The sequence below is a fragment of the Gracilinanus agilis genome, chromosome 6 (genome assembly GCF_016433145.1).
Source record: "Gracilinanus agilis isolate LMUSP501 chromosome 6, AgileGrace, whole genome shotgun sequence".
NCBI lineage: Eukaryota > Metazoa > Chordata > Mammalia > Didelphimorphia > Didelphidae > Gracilinanus > Gracilinanus agilis.
In genome coordinates this window covers 274,655,916-274,676,026 of record NC_058135.1, presented here as the reverse complement: position 1 = coordinate 274,676,026, position 20,111 = coordinate 274,655,916, and the positions used below count along the sequence as shown (strand labels likewise).

At 33.3% G+C, this 20,111-nt stretch overlaps 1 protein-coding gene across 1 annotated transcript; it reads right to left on the bottom strand.

The window, feature by feature from the left end:
- Window positions 1-12,305: 12,305 nt before the first annotated feature.
- LOC123251171 (olfactory receptor 4S2) lies at window positions 12,306-13,247 on the bottom strand. Its single transcript, XM_044680358.1, has one exon. It carries the CDS (start codon window positions 13,230-13,232, stop codon window positions 12,306-12,308), a length of 927 nt encoding a protein of 308 aa, XP_044536293.1. The 5' UTR covers window positions 13,233-13,247.
- Between the last annotated feature and the right edge of the window lie 6,864 nt (window positions 13,248-20,111).

Genomic DNA, 20,111 nt, shown 5'->3' with positions numbered 1-20,111 from the left:
TGGAATACTACTACACCATAAAAAATAATGAACAGGTTAATTTGGGAAGAAAAAATGGAAAGACTTAAATGAAATTATGAAGTGTGAAATGAGCAAAACCAAGAGAACATTATAACATAGCAACAGAAATATTGTTTGAAAACTCCTATAAGTCCACCCTCAGTAAGACAAAATTTTATACACACACACACACACACACACACACACACACACACACACACACACTCATACACACAGCATGCATGCATGCACACATGAATTAATTTTTTTTGCCTCTGTAATAGGGAAAGCTTTAGGGTTAGGGTTGGGTTTCAAATAATGTAAAATACTAAAACAAAATCTCAGGATTTAAAGACTATACAAACTAATATTTTAAACTATTTCTTCCTTTGAATCTTCAGGTATTTTGTGGAGTATAAAGCCGAGGGAAAGACCTAGATTTTACATGACCTAGTGTTGAAATAAGAAAAAACCCTTGAATTTTCTTGATTCCTCAAATAATATGGGTCAGGTAAAACAATGTCTTTTTTTTGTAATCTTATATAATTCATTTTTTATCTTTAAAAACACTGTTCTGAGAAGAAGAACATAGTTTGCACCAGACTACCAAAACAGTCTAAGGCACAAAAAAGTTAAGAATCCCTTCTCTAATATCTCTTATCTATCTTCCTATCATTATTTTAATATAAGGGAAATAGATCCAGCTGGAACAATCACTCATTTAGTAATAAGAGGTGAACTAAAATGTAACACTAGGTTTTACCAAGCATTTTGCACACATGATTTCAGTTGATTCATTTGAAAAATATGAGAATTAGAAGGGACTATTACTGTTCATTCCATTTTGAGAGGCTATGTGAATTAAAGGCATTAACATTGTTTCTGTTCAATAATTTTAGTCGTCTGACTCTTTCTGACACGATTTGGGGCTTTCTTGGGAAAGTTACTGGAGTGGTTTGTCATCTCCTTCTCCAATTCATTTTATAGATGAGGAAACTGGTACAAACAGGGTTAAGTGGCTTCCCCATGGTCAAATAGCTAGTAAGTGCCTGAGATCATTTTTTAACTTTAGAAGATGGGTCTTTCTATCCACTGTAACAACTAGCAAAAAAATTAAATAACTTTACATTGAAAATATTCATAGACACAAATTTAGAACTGCTTGAATAAGAAATATCGATGAATCAAAATGAGGAAAATATGGTCACATATTAAGGACAGGCATCCTAAGTAAAGGGCAAAAACTGAATCACCAGGATATAAAGAGTGGAAATTTCTTTCAATGTGCAGAAAAATAACAATCATCAATTTAGTGAAGATTATCTTTAAGTGAAAATGTTCCCTTAGTCCTTAATATTTCTCAGCTCTCTCCCATGAATGACTTGTCCTTTTATGGAACCACAGGAAAGGGTAGAATTGGGTACTGCCCAACAATCAACTGCATAATGCAGAAGTAAGAATCTTGTATTTGGATTCAGAAGATATAAATTCAAAAGGCAACTCTGGTTATCTATTCAGTTTTTTTATAAATGCTTTTTATCTTTTTCCCACAGTGGAAAGTTTATAGGAGAAAAAGAAAACATTTTTAAATTTAATTATTTTCTAAAAATTAACCCTTACCTTCTATATTAGACTATGAAATATTGGTCCCAAGGCAAAAGACTTGCAAGGGGCAGACAATTGCAGTTAACTGACTTGCTTAGGATCACACAGCTAAGATGTGTCTGAGGTTACATCTGAACTCAGAACCTGCTGTCTTCAGGTCTGACTCTCTTATTCACTGAGCAACTTAGCTATCCTAAAAGAATATTTTTATTAAATGCAATTATTTTAAAAATAAAGAAAATTCAGCTTTGTCATAATTTATCTTTGCTACTTTCCAGAATTCATTTATACTTAATGATTCATCACTTTCCTTTTCTAAATATGAATAGAATGAAATGGATGACCTGTAAAATTCTTCCTAATTCAAATGTTGGATAGCCATACACTTTTATTACCTTTTTTATTTACCAGGAGAGTGTTCAAATAATAAAGGCTGCAAGTCAGGGCATTACATGGAAGGTAACCAACCAATCTATGGAAATTTGCCTAATTCTCTTATTCTTTCTAGTTTTCAACATACAGGGGAATAAGGAGAGTTAAGAGAGTTATTTTTCCTGAGAAGTCCAAAAACCTGGAGGAGCTCTCTATTGAAGCAAAATCCTGTTCATCTAAATGTGTTAATGTTTATAAATTACTTTATACATAAATAAGTGAGATAGATGTGGCTCAGGAAAAATTCCAGGTGACTTTGCTACATTTATACAGTTCATAAAATTCAGAGTTGAACTTTTAACTTAGCCTTCCTATTTAAAAAATAATTCTTCTAGTTCTATAATTTCTTTCTTAGCACCTTGATTAATGTGATAGATTCTTCTATACTTCTCTCCTACCCAATAAATAACACTTTATAACAAGGAATAAAAGAGAGTAAAAATAAATTAACCAGTTAGAAATCTAAATAAAACATCCATGGAGCATGAAATTACATTTAATGTTCCTTACCCAGTCTTCTACTTCTGGAAAGAAGGAGGTAGCCAAATGTTGTTATCTCTTCATTGGATTAAGCTTGGGTCTTATAATTGAACAGGTGAACTCGGATGTTTTAATCACAAACGAGGTTGAACAGAAACAGTCCAAGATGAAGAAATACAAAGTTCAGAGACAATTCTAACTATCTTCTATTTCTAAGCAACTTCATTTGAAAAACTGAAAAACACACATTTGCTATTAATTTCTTGTTCCTTACTGCTAACATATAATTTACTAGATTTTTCCATCTCCCCAGCTGTTCTGATTAGAAGAAAAGAACATTCATCAAAGTATATCAGGATTAACCTTTGATGATGTCAGCCACTTCTCTGAGTATATGAGAAGTCACCTGGGCTTACTCCATCAGTAGTTGTCCTTTCTGAGTTCTTTCACAGAAGCTAAAGGACAGAAAACTTTAAAAAGCTCTATTATCAGAAAAGAACTTGAGAATATTTCTTATTTTAAAGTTGAAAAGGATTAGAAATGCCAGAACAACTTCTCTGTTCTGGTAGCACAAATGTTGTGGGTATCAACTTTGGTCCAAATCTCTTTTAAAAGTGATCATTAAGAACCAAAGGTCAATCTGTTATTTATAACAGCTGCCTCAATTTTCAAGAATTTGTTTAACTATCTTCCATCTACCAAGAGGGAAAAGGGATCTCCCTTAAGAGAAAATTGGCTTTGCACATGATACTCTGGGGTTGATTTTGGTCAATCTAGGGGTAAACCTCTTTGGACAGGTATTAGCTCCACCCTTGGCCATTTTGGGATATAGGAAAACTGGGCATTTAGAAAGTCCTTCTTTCCTTCCCTGGACATTAGAAATCTCTTCATGAATTACAGTGGTAATACCAATTTTTATTGGATTCAACCTGCACTTTCTTGATAAATTAATTATTGCATGCCCTGATATCACTTCATCAACTGGAAATTTCACTTTGTAAGACCAAATCAACCTTGGTACTCATTACAGCATCAGTATGCATTTACACACAATTTCATGATTTTCAAAGACTTGTTTAATATCCTGATACATTATTGCAATCATTACACTTGATTTTTATTTTGCTCATTAGGGTTCTCTAAGGTTTCTTTCATTTCATCACATCATCTACAAAAAGCTATAATTTTCTTACTGTTTAACCTCAATTTCATTTCTTGTAACTTCTTTTGTTCAAATATATGGAGAAATAATTTTTGACACAATTTCTGACATTTTGCAATTCAGATTTTCTCCCTCCCTCTGTTTTTGAGGTAGTAAATAGTGTGATAAAGGTTATATCATTGTTTTCATGAAATATGTATTTCTCTATTCCCCATACTGTGATGTACCATAATTTGTTTTAATGTATTATTATTTTATTTATTTTAACATTCTTTTTTTAACTTTTATCAATGTTTTATTTTTTCTTTAATTACATGAATAAAATTATTTTTAATCTTCATCGAAATTTAAAGTTCGAGCCCAATTCTCACCCACTTTTTCCTCACCTGAGATGGAAAGCAATATTATATATATATATATTACATACATACATATTAGTCATTTTCTAAAAGGAAATTCACTGAATCAAAGGAAAAATAAAATATAATTTAATTTGGTCTATATTCAGACTCCATCATTTCTTTTCCTGGAGGTAAATTGAGTTTTTTAATGTAAAATTTAAATTAATATCCAATAACATTTTACTTTATATTATATTATTTATATTATATTTTATAAGATTTATTAATAATCACTTGAAGTAGAAGAAATAAAAGAACAAAACTATGAAAGCCTAAGAAAAGCCATGTGAGTAAAATTCTCCTGCCTGGCACTCACCCAACCTCCACAAACTGTATTCCTTGGAAAAGAGAGCAAGAGGGCAGAGCTATACAAAACTTATATTTTCCCTACATTAGCACATTAGCATAAATATGCAAATGCGATGCTGGGAGAGAGAATGCTGGGGTGAAAAATTCTAATTATACATTTATCATGAGTTATGGAGGATTTTGTTGAATCATTGTATTGATAAAAATAGATGTCATCCATCAATGTTCATTATATAATATTACTCTTACTGTGTTCAATATTCTCCTAGTTCTCATTTCATTTTGCATCCATTCATGTGAATATTTCCAAGTTTCTTTTCCTTAAATCATCCTCACCATTTTTATACCATAATAATATTCCATTTCAATTATATAACATAACTTGTTCAGCAATACCCCAATGAACAACCCCTCAGTTTCCAACTTCTTGCCATCACAAAATGATCTACTATAAATGTTTTTTTACAAGTAGGTCTTTTCCCCTTTTTTAGGTCTCTTTGGGATATAGACCTATTAGTGGTACTGTTGGATCAAAGGGTAAGCAGTTTTTCAAGCCCTTGTGGGTATAGTTCCAAATACTCTCTAGAATGGTTAGATCTGTTCACAACTCTACTAGCATTGCACTATACCAATTACTCCACATCCCCTCCAGCATTTATTATTTCCCTATTGGTCATGTTATCCAATCTGATAGTTATAAGATAGTAGAGAACTGTTTTAATTTTCATTTCTTTAGTCAAAAGCAATTTATAGAATTTTTTTTTTCATGTGATTACATACAGTCTTGATTTCAACACCTGAATCTGCTTGGTCATATCATTTGACCATTTTTCAATTAGGGAATGTTTTGTATTATAAATTTGACTCAGTTTCCTATATGTTGGGGAAATAATCTAAGATATTTATAGTAATTGCCCCTAATTTTTTTCCTTTTATTATATTCTTAGCTATAATGATTTTGCTTGTGCAAAATCTTTTTAATTTAACATGATCAAAATTATCCACTTTACCACCTATAATAATTTCTGTCTCTTGCTTGGTCACAAATTCTTTCTTTATCCATAGATTTGACAGGAAAACTTATTCTCTGCTCTTTTAATTTACTAAGAGTAGTTCCCTTTATGTCTAAATTAGGCATCCATTTTGTCTTCTCTTGGATTAGATTGTGAAATATCGGTCTATATTCAGTCTCTTATCATATTTTTTTCCAATATTCCCATCAGGTTTTTTCTCAGATCAAAAAAAGGAAAGGCGTTAACTTGAGATAATATTTCTTAATCCACAAGTCTGGATCTCTGGGTGTATTAAACACTAAATAACTTTAAGTATTTGCTGATTTAGTTGCTGATTTATCCTTATACAGGATTTCCCTTTGACTCATTTGCCGCTTTCACTGGAAGGAGATCTCATTGCTGGCTTGTTTAGAGGAAAGAGTCTCACTGCTGAAAAGCTCCAGAAGAGACTTACTGCAGGACAGCTCTAGGGCAGATCCTTACTACCCTCAGGGTTCCTCATTTCTCTCTCTGGAGATGGATAGTATTTTAATAACAAGTCCTTCTCAACTGTCTTCAGTCATTGTCTTAAGAAGAACAGCTTCCTTTTTTTTTAAACATTTGATCATTGTTACAATATTGCTGTTAGCTTTTACAGTTTTCTTCTGTTTCTGTTTACTTCATTCTGTGTGAATTCATATCAATTTTCCCAAATTCATTTTAGGAAGATTTTATTTTCTGTGTAATTACTTATAGCACATTAGTATCCCATCACAATCTTGTGATGTACAATTTATTCAGATATTTTCCACTTGAACATTCCATCAATTTTCAATTCTTTGCCACATCAATAAAAAAGAAGTACTGTAAATACTTGTTTGCATATAGAACATTTCTCTTCTTTGATATTTTTGGGATAAAGACTTAGTGGTATTGCTATATCAATATGTATGCATAGTGCTGTAACTCTTTGGGCATAATTCCACATTCTCTAGAATGGTTGGACTTCATCATGATTCCATCAACTGTTCATTTGTCTCTATTTTTCCCATTCCTACCAATATTTGAAATTCTCTTCTTCTGTCATGTTAGCTTATCTGATAGGTATATGGTAGTATCACAATTGTTTTAATTCACATTTTTTCCAATCAGTAGTTATTAAAAACATTTTAATATAATTATAAATAGTTTTAATTTCTTCTAAAACTATGTTCATGTCTTTTGACTACTTATCATTTAGAGAATAGCTCTTATTATGGTAAATTAGACTCAGGTCTCCATATATTTGAGAAATAGGGTCTATTTCTCTCTTCATATGCAGAGGATATGAAAGTCTTCTTTTGTTCTTTTGTAGATCTCAGTGTTTGCATTGCACCAAGTCTGGTTTTCCTGGCCAAACCATTCCTGAGGTCACAGACCAGGCTGTTTATCTCCAAGATTTCCTGGAGCATCCCACATCCCACCACAGATATCCACCCTCTCCAATAAGAGAAAAGGAGAATTCCCAGGAGTAGAGAGTAATCAGTCTGTATGAGTTTCAGGTTTTATAAAACTCATGATGAGATGAGATGAGATTTCTCTGGAGCCCAGAAACAAACAAATTTCCAGGGAGGTATTTTGTGTGAGAAGTAGCAGAGAAGTTAGTTTCATTAGAATCACAATTCATGTGGAGAAGAGCAATACTTAACAAACCTGGAAAAGTAGGGAGTATCCAGATTACAAATAACTTCATTTATTTGTTTATTTTAAAACCCTATGGTCTTAGAAACAGTACTATGCATTGTTTCTAAGGTAAGAGCCATAAGGACTAGTCAATGGGGATTAAGTGATTTGCCTAGGGTCACACAGTTAGGAAGTGCCTGACATCAGATTTAAACCCTGGACCTCTCATCTCTAGACTTGGCTCTCTATCCACTGAGCCCCCTAACTGCCCCTACAAACAAGTTTTTTTGTTTTTGTTTTTGTTTTTGTTTTAAATTTTAAACCCTTAAATTCTGTGTATTGATTTATAGGTGGAAGATTGGTAAGGGTAGGCAATGGGGGTCAAGTGACTTGCCCATGGTCACACAGATGGGAAGTGTCTGAGGCCGGATTTGAACCTAGGACCTCCTGTCTCTAGGCCTGGCTCTCAATCCACTGAGCTACCCAGCTGCCCCCATTTAATTATTTAATTAAATATATTTAATTAATTAACAATAATTAATATATTTAATTAAACAAGTTTTAATAACACCCCCTCCATGTGACATTTGAAAATAATTCAAATCTTCACTTTTCCTGGTTAAGTAGCATCTTATTTAGAGGCCTGACTTTTCTATGGTGCACCCTTGAGACCTTTCACCATTTTGGCTGGCCTCCACTGGATTGCCCAAAATATAGTTCCTTGACCTCTAGTTCATACAGTTGTACTTAATATCACATATTACATTTTATTTTTCTTTTATATCTTTTTCTTTTATTCTGTTATTTTTAGCATCGTATTGAGTTGTTGAAATCTATTTTGGTTAGTCTAATATTCAGAGATTCTTTTACTGGGATGAGGTTTACCATTTCCTCCTGTAAGCACTTTTCTTTCCTCTTCAATTTATTTTTCCAGAGTTTTCCTTCCATTTTTAAAAATTTCATGCATAATTATTTTCTAGGTACCTCTAGTCCTAATGGACTAGAACCGTGGGCTTGATTTGTTTTGACTAAAAATCTGGCTTGAAGCACTAACTAGATCTGTGATCTGGGTCAAAGAATTTAATATGTATTTTTCTCAGTTTCCTGAAATAATAGATTTGGGCAAGTAATTGCACCTACTCCCTAGGCTTGTTGTGGGAATGAAATGAGATAATAAAGTTTGTAAAGGATTTAGCTTGGCACATAGTAGTTACTGAAAAAATGCTAAATATTATTATTAGCATTAATGTTGTTATTCAAAATTAATTTCCCCCTTTTATATTTCTGATAAACTAATATTATAAAGTGCATTTTTTCCCTTTTTTGGAGGGGAGAAGTGAGTGTCAATATATGACAATTTTTGACACATCAACAATGTCTTTCTAGTACCTTTAGTTTTTGAATCATGTCTTTGTTCCAGGGCCAGCCTCTTTCTCCTTGCTACTGTTTTAGGTCAGTTGTTTCACAATGATTTTTCTTTTCCTCTATCATCTGGATTCCTTTGCTGATACCCATATCCTAAATTTCCCTTTCATGTTCTTATTCAACAGGAAGAAAAACTACTTAACACATTACAATTCTCACTGCCTTTTTAACATTGGGGAAGTCACTTCTCATTTCTAGACCTCAGTTTCTTTATCTGTAAAATGCAGTCTGTATCCCAAAGAACAACAACCAGAAAATATCTTTATTCTAGTTCTAGAGTTAGAATTCTTCCTTAGAGCATTTTATAAAACTCCCTGTTCATATTTTGGTCATCTGGATCAGACGATTAGTGCTAGAAAAGATTATAAAAGCCATAGAATATAATTTCTTCCCATTTAACAAATGATGAAGTGGACTAAGCGTTGGAGGCAGGATTTTAACTCATGTCTTCCTGATTCCAACACACATGCACTGACCACTCTAATCTAGCCATCTCACTCTGATTAACCTTAAGTAAGCTACAGGCATTCCTGATTACAAAAAGAGATCATTTGTGTGAGTGTATATGTGTGGGTAGGTGTGCTTAGTCAATATATCAGGTTATCAGATCTAAAGCCTGGATTCCAATTCCAAAAGCATCTACTTGACCAAATTTCAGAGAAACAAAGTTTTAACTCATTGATTTGAATCACATAATTTTATACCTCTAAGGGACCACAGATACCATATGAAGAGTGTGATACAGAGAGGAGGGCTTAACAGAATGGACATAATGCCTGCTTAGAACTCCTGTCAATGAGTTAAGGTTTTCCTTTAGGTCCTCTATTGGGTGGGGAATGTGGGTGGGGTGGGACAGAGTCCTCAGACTCCCAGAGCTTTTGAACAACTCTTAATTGTCACTGATTAGGTTGTTACTTTCAGAATCTTGAATGAAGGGGGCAGCTCAGGGGATTGAGAACCAGGCCTAGAAATGGAAGGTCCTAGGTTCAGATTTGGCCTCAGACACTTCCCAGCTGTGTGACCCTGGGCAAGTCACTTAACCCCCATTGCCTACCTTTACCACTCTTCTGCCTTGGAACCAATATACCATAAGGGTTTTAAAAAAAAGAATCTTGAAAGAAGTTCTAAAAAACTTAGTTTTCCAAAGCAATGAGCTGAAGTCTCTATGAGAAAAATAGAGACTGAGATACAGAGACCAAAGGAAACGTAGATACAGATATGGACATAAAAACAGAGATATAGAAACAGAGAGAAAAAAGAGAAAGAGCCAAGCAAAAAGAAGAAAGATTCACATAAAGAAACAGAGAAACAAAAAGAAAAAAAAGATTCAGATAGAAAAACAGAAAGTGTCAAAGAAACTGAAAGAGGAAGAAGGAAGGAGAGAGAGAGAAAGAGAGACAGGAGAGGCAGAAACAGACAGAAAGAGAGAGAGAAAGAGAGAGAAAAACAGATGTAGAGATAGAAAGAGAGACATGAGACTTCTGAATCCTCTGATACAGTTCAGATATCTGGGAGAAATCATTGACAGCAAGTCAGAGATTTCTGACTGATTTTAAATTTCTTTTCCAGCTCTAATCCTTGGGAAGTTGGCAGGTTGACTAAGAATGTTCCCTGATGTCTATGAAGATATCTATGTCCTTAGCAAGCTATTATCCTCTAATATTCAAAAATATAGGGTCAGGTACAAGGAAATTATATAGGATACCAGAAATAAGCCCCCAAGTATAAGCTTTTAGGTTGCCCAGGTTGTAGGCTACCTTAAGAAATGTTTTACTAGGAGTGATCTTAGGAGATGCTCCCAGCATCCAAATGATGGAATCTTTGGCATCATTAAGAATATTAGAATGTCCAAAGTCTAGGAGATGATAGTTCTGTCATATTCAGACCAGTTCCTAACATCACAGAAGTATAATGTCCAGCTCTGTATAAGTCCTACATTTTAGGAATAGCTGTGATAAGTGGAGATGTATTCAAAGGATGGAGATGCAGATGATGAAGGACCTTGCCATGTCATATATGAATTCAGTGGTAGGAATAGAAGATTTTGTACTTTGTTAAAGAGTAATAAATATAGATGAAATTTTTAGTTATCTTTAAACATGTTATGGCTATTGTCAAGCATAAGATTGTTAGAAATTATTCTGGTTGGCCCCCCAGTAGAAACCTTGAGGTAGAACATTTGGATTTGATATTAGAAAATAATTCCCTAACAGTTAGAACTAAACTGTAGAAAAGATTACCTTTGTAGAGATTGGACACCTCACTACTACATATGTTGAAGAAAGGCTACATGGCAATTTTGGGAATATGTTGTAGCAAGGATACTAATTGGTTAGGCACTATCTTTTTTTTTAAGCTATTGAGTGGAACTAAGCAAAATGTGGTTTGAATCTTATACCCTCCCAGTTGACTGTGTGGGATTCATGTCATGTATATGAATCTTGTATTCTTTGTTTGTACAATAAAACTTAGCTTAAGTAGGATTAGATGGCTTCAGAGATTTCTTTTACCTCTGAAATTCAGGGAATCTGACTAATTAATCTCTCCATTTCCTCTAGTTCCAAATGCTATGAATTCCTGACCTAAATTAATCCTAATATTGGAATTTGAAAACTACGTGACATTAAGGAACTTGCAAAACCTCTCCAATCTTCAGTTTCTTCATATGTATCAAAGAGTTAATAAACCTTGACACATAAGGTTGTTGGAAAGAAACTGCTTTGTAAATGTCTAGAAAATGAGTCTAGAACAGTGATGGGCAAACTTTTTAAAGAGGGGGCCAAAGGAAAGGAAATGCTTACCTGTCTGTCTGTTTCTAAGGCAACTCTTTTGAAGTTTCATTGTATTGTATCCTACTCATTGTATTCGTCAGATTAGGAATAATGTTGTGAGGCTGGATAGAACATTTCAGGGGGCTGCATCTGGCCCACAGGCTGTAGTTTACCCATCACTAGTCTATATAATCAATAGCTTGTGGTTTTGTTCCTTTTAGTGAGTCAATGCAGTATAGCAGCCACAGTGAATAATAGAAGACTTCCATATGAATCCTGTCCTTGATAATAAATATCTATATGACCTTAGATAACCCTTTATCCCCTTTGATGTCTATTAGATTGTGAGATCATTGAGAGTAGTCACTGTTTTTGCTTTTCTTTTTTCCATCATTACTTAACACTGTGCCAAATATAAGATAAATATTTAATAAAAGCTTGTTTGTTGGCTTCATTCTCTGGATCTTAAAGTTTCTTCTGTAAAAGGAGGAGCATTCTCTTTTCATTGTTGAATATATACACTCCAGTCATTTGACAATATGGTCATTAACCTCTCTTACAAGTCTAAATTTTTGTTTCTACATTCCATTATTATCTTTATATCCCCATAATCTAGCACAGCACCTTGTTATTGCTTACTAATATTTGGGGTTTCCTTGGCAAAGACTCTGAAGTGGCTTACAATTTCCTTCTCTAGTCCATTTTATATATGAGGAAACTGAGACAAATGAGGTTAATGGAATTGTCCTTGATCACACAGCAAGTAAGTTTCTGAAGCCATATTTGAACTCAGCAAGATGAAGTCTCCTGATTCCAGGCCTGGCATTCTATCCATCATACCAACTAGCTGTCCCAGTATCTGATATGTAGGAAGCAATACATTCTTATTGATTGGTAGACTGATGCTAACTTATGAGTGATTCAAGTAAGAAGTTTAAAAGAAAAAAGGAAAAGGGATCAGTGTTAGGAAGCGAAGGATATTTGTCATTTGAAAATGTCCTGCAGCTTAGTGACTTCTGAACATTTCTGGAAAGAATTGAAGGGAATGTCACGACTGTTTTACCATTTAGTTCTGTAGAAAGATTTTCCTGGTCCATAACTTCTTCATTGCATTTTTCACCTCTGCATTTCTCAATGTGTAGATCAAAGGGTTCAACATGGGGGTGACAATGGTATAAAACACAGCAACCATCTTATCTTCTGAAAAAGTTGTGTCAGGACGCATATACATGAATGTGCATGGTCCAAAGAATATAATGACCACAGCTATGTGGGAACCACAGGTGGAGAGGGCTTTGCGCCTACCCTCAGCTGACTGCTTCCTCAGGGACACCAAGATTACTGTATAAGAGATTAGGAGGATAACAAAGCTTCCTAGAGCAATGGTTCCACTGTTGGCTGTCACCACAGCCCCTACAACATAGGTGTCAGTACAGGCAAGTTTCAGTACAGGGTGCACATCACAAAAATAGTGATCAATTTCATTTGGGCCACAGAATGGCAACTGGACAACCAGTGCCACTTGGATGATGGAATGAATAAACCCACCCACCCATGTCCCCAGTAGCATCTTATTGCACCTGCTCCGGTCCATTATGGTCATATAGTGTAGAGGTCTACAGATGGCAACATATCGGTCATAGGCCATCACTGTGAGAATGAAGATCTCTGTGCAGCCAAAGAAGTGGACGCCAAATAGTTGCATCATACAACCTGGATAGCTAATGGTTTTCCGCAATGACAATAAGTCAGCGATCATCTTAGGGGCAGTGACAGAGGAATAGCAAATGTCTACAAAAGATAAGTAATTTAGGAAGAAGTACATGGGCGAACTGAAAAGGTTGCCAATGCAGACTGTTGCTATTATGAGGATGTTACCCAGAAGGATAATTGTATAGAACAATGTGAACACCACAAAGCATATCTCCTCTACTTCTGGATTCTGAGAAAGTCCCCAGAAGATAAATTCGGTCACATTGTTTACATTATCCATGGATTTTCTGTGTGTAGACACACATCCAGGACAAGATCAGTCTATCTGAAATGATTCACAAAAAACAATGGCATTAATTATAATATTAATAAACATTCCTATAGACTTTGCAAATTTTACATCATCAATTTAAATCTAAGAAAAGGATTAGGTCACAAAAACCACTTAATATAAGATTTTAGAGTTAAACCAAGTTCTTCTGAGTGCTATTCCATAGTGTGTGTGTGTGTGTGTATATATATATATATATATATGAGACATCCAGCATTAAATTATGTCCTCTTTGGCTTAAAAAAAACTTAAGATAAAGGGAAGACTAAAAGAGAAAATGGACATAAACTTTCCATACATATACGTATATATCTAGAGTTATGTATATAGGATCATATATATTATGTGTATATATATGTACATACATATATATCTATATATATCTCAAACAAATAAAGCCTTGAGCACTTATAGTATTGATTAGGTTGATACCTATTGCTGTTCTTTACCCAATGGATAGTAAAAGGTTTAATTGCATTAAGTTAAATAAGTACACTACTGTGTGCCAGATATTATTCTGGGTATTGAAAATAAAAAGGAGGGGGAAAAGAGCTCTTATTCTCTAAGTGTTTATATTTCAGTGGCTGGAAATATGGGAAGGTAAATAAATACAAAATTATACAAAGTAAATAATAAAGTAATTTTGCAGGCAAAATAGCACTAAAAATTAAAATTCCTAGAAAGATCATAATGTAGGTGATGGCACTTGAACTAATCATTGGGGTAAAAGTCTAAGAATTTAAGATAGAGAAGTGTGGAAACAGAACATATTTGGCAAAGGTTCACATAGGACATGAAATGCCATTTACAGGGAATATCAAATAGGACAGATTAGCCGAAATGTAGAGTGAGTGACCAAGAGTATTGTGAAATCAAATTGAAATGATAATTTGGAGTAAGACTATTACCATTTTTATTTAAGTGGAGGAATTTTTATTTTGTCCCAGAAGCAATCAAGATAGAATTTTATCACATTAGGAAATGTCATGGTTAGATGCATGCCTTATGTATATCATTTCGACATATGAATAGAAGATGAATTAAAGAAGAGACAGAAAAAATGCAGCAACAGTAATTTGGAAGCTGTGTATAACCATCCAAGTACCACCTTAGTTATTACTTAGGACTAAACTCATGTGGTAATTGTGCCACTGAGAAGAGTATTGATGTCAAATGTGTTGTGAGAGCAAAATCAACACAATTTTACAAGGGATGAAACATAGGAATGCAGTCAACTCTACTGTTAGAAAGCCAAGAATCTAGAAAAATGGAAATGAAATAGACAGAAATTCAATATTTAGGAGATTTATTGGGTTGAGTGGAAGAGATAATGAGTTTTTTGGTCAACATATCAATTTTTGATCCCCAGGAGATGGCTAGGTGGACTTAAGTGATGCAGAATTGGAGTTAATGAGAAGATACAAAGTCTTAATGTATAGATTTGGGAGTCATCTACATAGAGAGGATAATTGGACCTATGGGATCTGGTGAATTAATTCTGAGGAAATTAAGGTCCAAAACAGAGTACTGAAGTATAACAATACAAAGCAGGTCATATAGGTAAGAGGAAATCTAAGAAGGGATAGTTTTTAAAAAACCTAAGGAAGAGAAAACATGTAAAAACTAGGGTAAAATTCTGCTGGGAGGTGGAAAAAATGAATGAAAAAAAAGTAATTGAATTTACCAAATAAGAGGTGACTTGATACCTTGTAGAGAGAAATCCAGATCTCAAGGATTAGGGAAGTGAATAGAAGCAAAGGAATTTGAGGTGTTGAATAAAAAAAATATATCTTTCTAGGATCTTGTAAAGAAAAGAAAAAACTGTTGGGAGCTGGTAGGATCAAGTGATGATTTTGTTTCCCTTTGCTTTTATAAATATTGGGGATATATGGGAAAATTTGTAGACAACAGATAAGTAACTAGTATTTCTTTGTTAGATATCATGCTTTCTCAGTGTGTCCTTACTTGAGGACTTTCATCAAAATTTCATAATTTTTGTCCCATAAGAGAAAGCCAGAAATTGGTTCGATAAACTCAATACACACACACAGCCAAACTTCTTCTGTGAATTTTTTCTGGTGTAAATGATATGTCTTCTTCCACAACCTGATTAATTTGGAAATATACATCATAAAATAACATATGCCCAGCCTATATCATATTATTTGATCTTCTGGGGCAAGGGATGGGATGAGAGGAAGGGAGAGAGAGAGCATGGATCACAAATTGTCAGAAAATGATTATCAAAAATTATATCTTCATGAAATTAAATTTTATAATAAAATTATATTTTATAATTATTACATATTAATTATAATAAAATAACAATTTAAAATTGAAAAAGAAAATGTAGCCAAACTTCTTTAAGCATTTATTTAATAATAGCAACAGCAAAACTCCAATAATTCATAAAATAATTATAAGCATGTTAAAAATTATTCTGATGGTTTCTCCATCACTGGAGGTAATTAGTAAAAGTTTTTAGTAAAAGTATTTTCTTGATTTCATAGATGGAGAAAATGATAGAGAGTTGAAATGATTTCTTTAAAACTACACAGAAGGAAGTATTATATCTGGAAATCAAAATTGATCTGCTCATTTCAGTTGAAGGATCTTTCCATCACATTTTCTCCCCTTACAATGAGGAGTTTATTTGAAATAGCATTAGAGAATATCTATGATTAAAATGATGAACTCTATCAGTTTGGAAAATGATGAGATGTTCAAGATGCCCTAAGTGGACCAGGTGGGTTAAGGAGGGATGATTGAAGGGTATAATAGATTTAGCAGGTTGGCAGTAGGACAATTCTGATCTATAGCTAGTAGAAATAGTACCCTTATTCTTTTCTTCAAAAGCATGTTTCAGGGGACTTTGGATTTCTTGCTCTCCCCTGTGACATTTGACCTTGTTTCTTGCTGCCTAGGTAACTTCTCCCCAGCTGAGGCCACCTGAGACCATCTAAGGTAGCATCTCTTTTTTGTTGTTGTTGTTACTTTTAATGGAAAATGAATTAAACTCTTGTTCTCAGTACTTTCCAATGCATCTTCTTAGCTCTTTCTTTTTTTTAAACTTCTGATTAATCACAAACCCTCAGGGTACAAACTGTCCTACTGGATTCTTCTACAATTATTCATGCCTATAAACTCAGGTAGAAAACCTGTTGAACTATGCCAGATCTTACTTTGTGTAACACACAGGCAAATGGCAAGCAGAAATTGAAATGGTCTAAATTCAATGATTGACCTACAGTTATAATTGTATAAATTCTTTACCTTTCCTCTAATAAGACTTAACATGTTCTAAATATATATAATCATTTATTAAAAATTGTTTCAGGTATAATGTTAGTAATCATATACACAACATTATTTTCCCTCATGATAAATCATTCCTGTAGACAGTAAACCTAAAACTGTATGTAATTGCTGGTCACTATAATTAAGGTAAAGGGTCATAATTTTTAAATTTAATTTTTTGTCTTCCCGTTATCATAGAAGGAGGAGTGAATATAATAATAACTAGTGTTATAATGCTATTAAGATTTACAGAAAACATTGCATATATTAACTTATTTGATTCTCACAATAAGCAGTTGAAATAGGTGATATTATGTTAGGTAACCTTCCTGAACAAAGAGAGGTGAGGTCAGGAATTCTGAAATATATATAACCTTAGAAAGCAATAAAGAGAAATGAGGGATTAAGTGACTTGACTGTCTTAGGATTACACAGCTGCTATATATTGATCTCAAGGCTGCCTGATATTGAAGCTCTCTCTATCCACAATACCACATTATGTTCTGAATTTATGAGTTGATAAAGAAATTCTGTCATCTCATTCCATTGATTATAATAGAAATTTAGAGATTTTTCCCTTAATTTTTGGCAAATGAGATCAATATTAATGCTATAATATAAAATAAGCATTTTTCTTTCTTTCTATTTATCTATCTATCTATCTCTATCCATCTACTATCTATTTTAATGAAACTTGTATTTCAAGTTAATTATTTCCTTGCAAAATCTTAGCAGGATGTTAGTAGGGAGTGGTTCTCTAGGGTACTACAATATAGCCAATTTCCTGGCCTATGTAGGATCCTTAAGCCAATCTCCCAATCATAAAAGATTTAGAGATAAGAGACTGTAGACTTCATCTACTCATAACACACATTTCAGGAGTAGTCCAGTCTACTAGATAATCCATTTTTCATAATCATCAGGATTTATTGTCTTAATAATTTGGTTAATTAGCTGCTCAAAGACAAGGCCTATAACTTTTTAATCTTCTATTGTTTAGCATAGAGTGTTAGATGTAGCTATATTCAGCACATACTTATTGAACTAATGAATGGGTGACATACAATTTAGATTGATGCCTCCCTGACTAATCGATTTGTGGACAAATAGGCAGAAAGTGTCTATACTAACCTGGACTCGGTTGTCTCTGGATTTCAGAAATAGCATTAAACAAAGAACCTCATTTTCCATAACTTCAAGTTTTAGTCCATCAAATTTGAAACTATCATCTTGAGACGTTTGACTCTCAAATTATTTTATTTAATATATAAAGAAATTCAGGTGTGAAAAACTTAGTTGGCCATGTTGCTTAACAGAAGAAACAACCTAATGGATTTGTCATCTCCATAAAATGATGATCCCAGAGGATCTGACAGAACTAACTAATCATGATTATCCACAGAAAACTTGTAGACTTGCAGCCATGAGCTCAGCTGATTAGTTTCAACAGTAAATTATCCACATGAAAATAGTGTTTAGCAAATTGAAAATTAAATTAAAATTTCAATTGTATAATTGGAAATATTCTAAAATCAATGATCCAAAAATGTTTCTTGATCTAGAAACATAGCTTCTTCTTTGGAAGGATGCACATTATTTCATTTTTTTCTCTCAGAACAGATTTTACTTTCCTGGTTTTCCCATTGATAAAATGGGAAAGTGTCTTTGAGATCAAATAGGGTCAGGTCATTATTTCACAAATGAAAAAGAGGAGACAGAAAGGCTAAGTGATTTTATGAATGACCATAATAAACTTAAGGGAAGGGATTCTAACTCTTGTCTTTTTAATTCTGAACTCAGCATTCTACACTGTGTAACATTATTTCTCCATAAATTAAGCAGTAGAATTTTAAATGATCTGGGTTATTTTAAGGTGTCAAAGTTCCCATTAAAAACTAAATTCCATCGGTCAAAAAAATCAAATCATTGGGAAGCACATATATCTTTTTCCCCTCTTCCCCATTTTTCGAAAGTATCCATTTATATACAAAAGATTTGAGATGAAACATTCTATTCACCTTCAAAGAAAGAACAGAGAAATTCTAAATGCTAAACAAAGTATACTTTTAATGTTTTTTGGTTTGTGTTTTCTTTTTCAGTATGATGAATATAAAATATATTTTGCATGATTTCACATGAATAATATATCAAATTTCTGGCGTTCTAAAGGAAGGAGTGGAGGAGAGAGAAGAAGTGATAGAATTTGTAAATCAAAATTAAAAAATAATAATATTAAAATATTTTACATATTATTGTGAAAAAAATAAATATGATAATAAAATTACTTTTCCTCTAGAAGTACTGCATCTCAGGGATAAAAAAATTTTGAAGGTCATTAATTTAACCCACACCTATTCCCATCTCCCTTCCACAACATACAAATTCTCTTATTTCATTTTTAACTTTGGGTACCTCACCAGAGATCTTCAACAGCTGGAGTATGTTTTGTCTCTCTGTTTCTTCCTGAGGAAAAATTGAGAAGGATCATTGGCTCAGAAAATGATGTGTAACCAGGATCTTTGTTCTCTGAAAACCAACAAAGCTGTTTTTCTTTATAGATGTATTAGAAGCTCAATTGAATGATAAATTTCATTTAAGAAAAAAACTTACCTTCTGTATTAGAATTGATACTGATTATTGGTTCCAAGGTAGGAGAGCAGTAAGGAATAGGCAATTGGGGGTCAAGTGACTTGCCCAGAGTCTTTATAGTAAGGAAGTATCTAAGGCGAGATTTAAACCCAGGACCTCTTGTCTCCAGGCCTCACTCTCCATCCACTCAGTCACCTAGTTTCCACTTTGAAATTTTTTTGAAGTTCTGTCCTTCACTGAATCTTGAGGGATACCTTTCCAGTCTTACCAGCAGGTATATTTAAATGGATGAAGTGAATGATTAGGAACCAGGGATATGTCCTTCCCTAAGGAAATCCTCCCTAGCAATTAGAGCTATCTGACACCTGACTACAATGGTTTGAGAGGTAATGAATTTTGCTTTAATTCAACCCAGAAAGGACTGGATTTTCTAGTCAGGCATTTTGTATAAGCCAATGGTTCTTAACATGTTGATTATAGGGGTTAGACATCCCTGAAAACCTTTTGTGGAAGCTACAAAATTAAAATAAATACATTTCCTAAATTAAAATATTCTGACTTTCTCTAATTATAAATTTAAGGCCAGATATTTTTCACATACTTTAACCAAAACATATCAGAATAGGTTGGAAAAAGAAGCAGATGGAAAATGGCTTCTTCTATTAAGCCAGCAATTAAAGAAACTTTTTGGGAAAAAAAAAGGATGTTCACCCTCTTATATTTTTGCCTTTTTTTTTTTGAAAATATAGTTTTTATTAAAATTTTATTTATATTAATATGACTCATGTTTATTATTTTTATTTTAAATTAATTGATAAATAGTTTGTTAATAGTTTTAATCTGTAATGCCATAAATATTAATTGCTAAAACCCATAAAAGGAAAACTTCTTTAGAGTCTTCAATGATTTTTATGAGAATAAAAGTTTCCTGAGTCCAAAAAG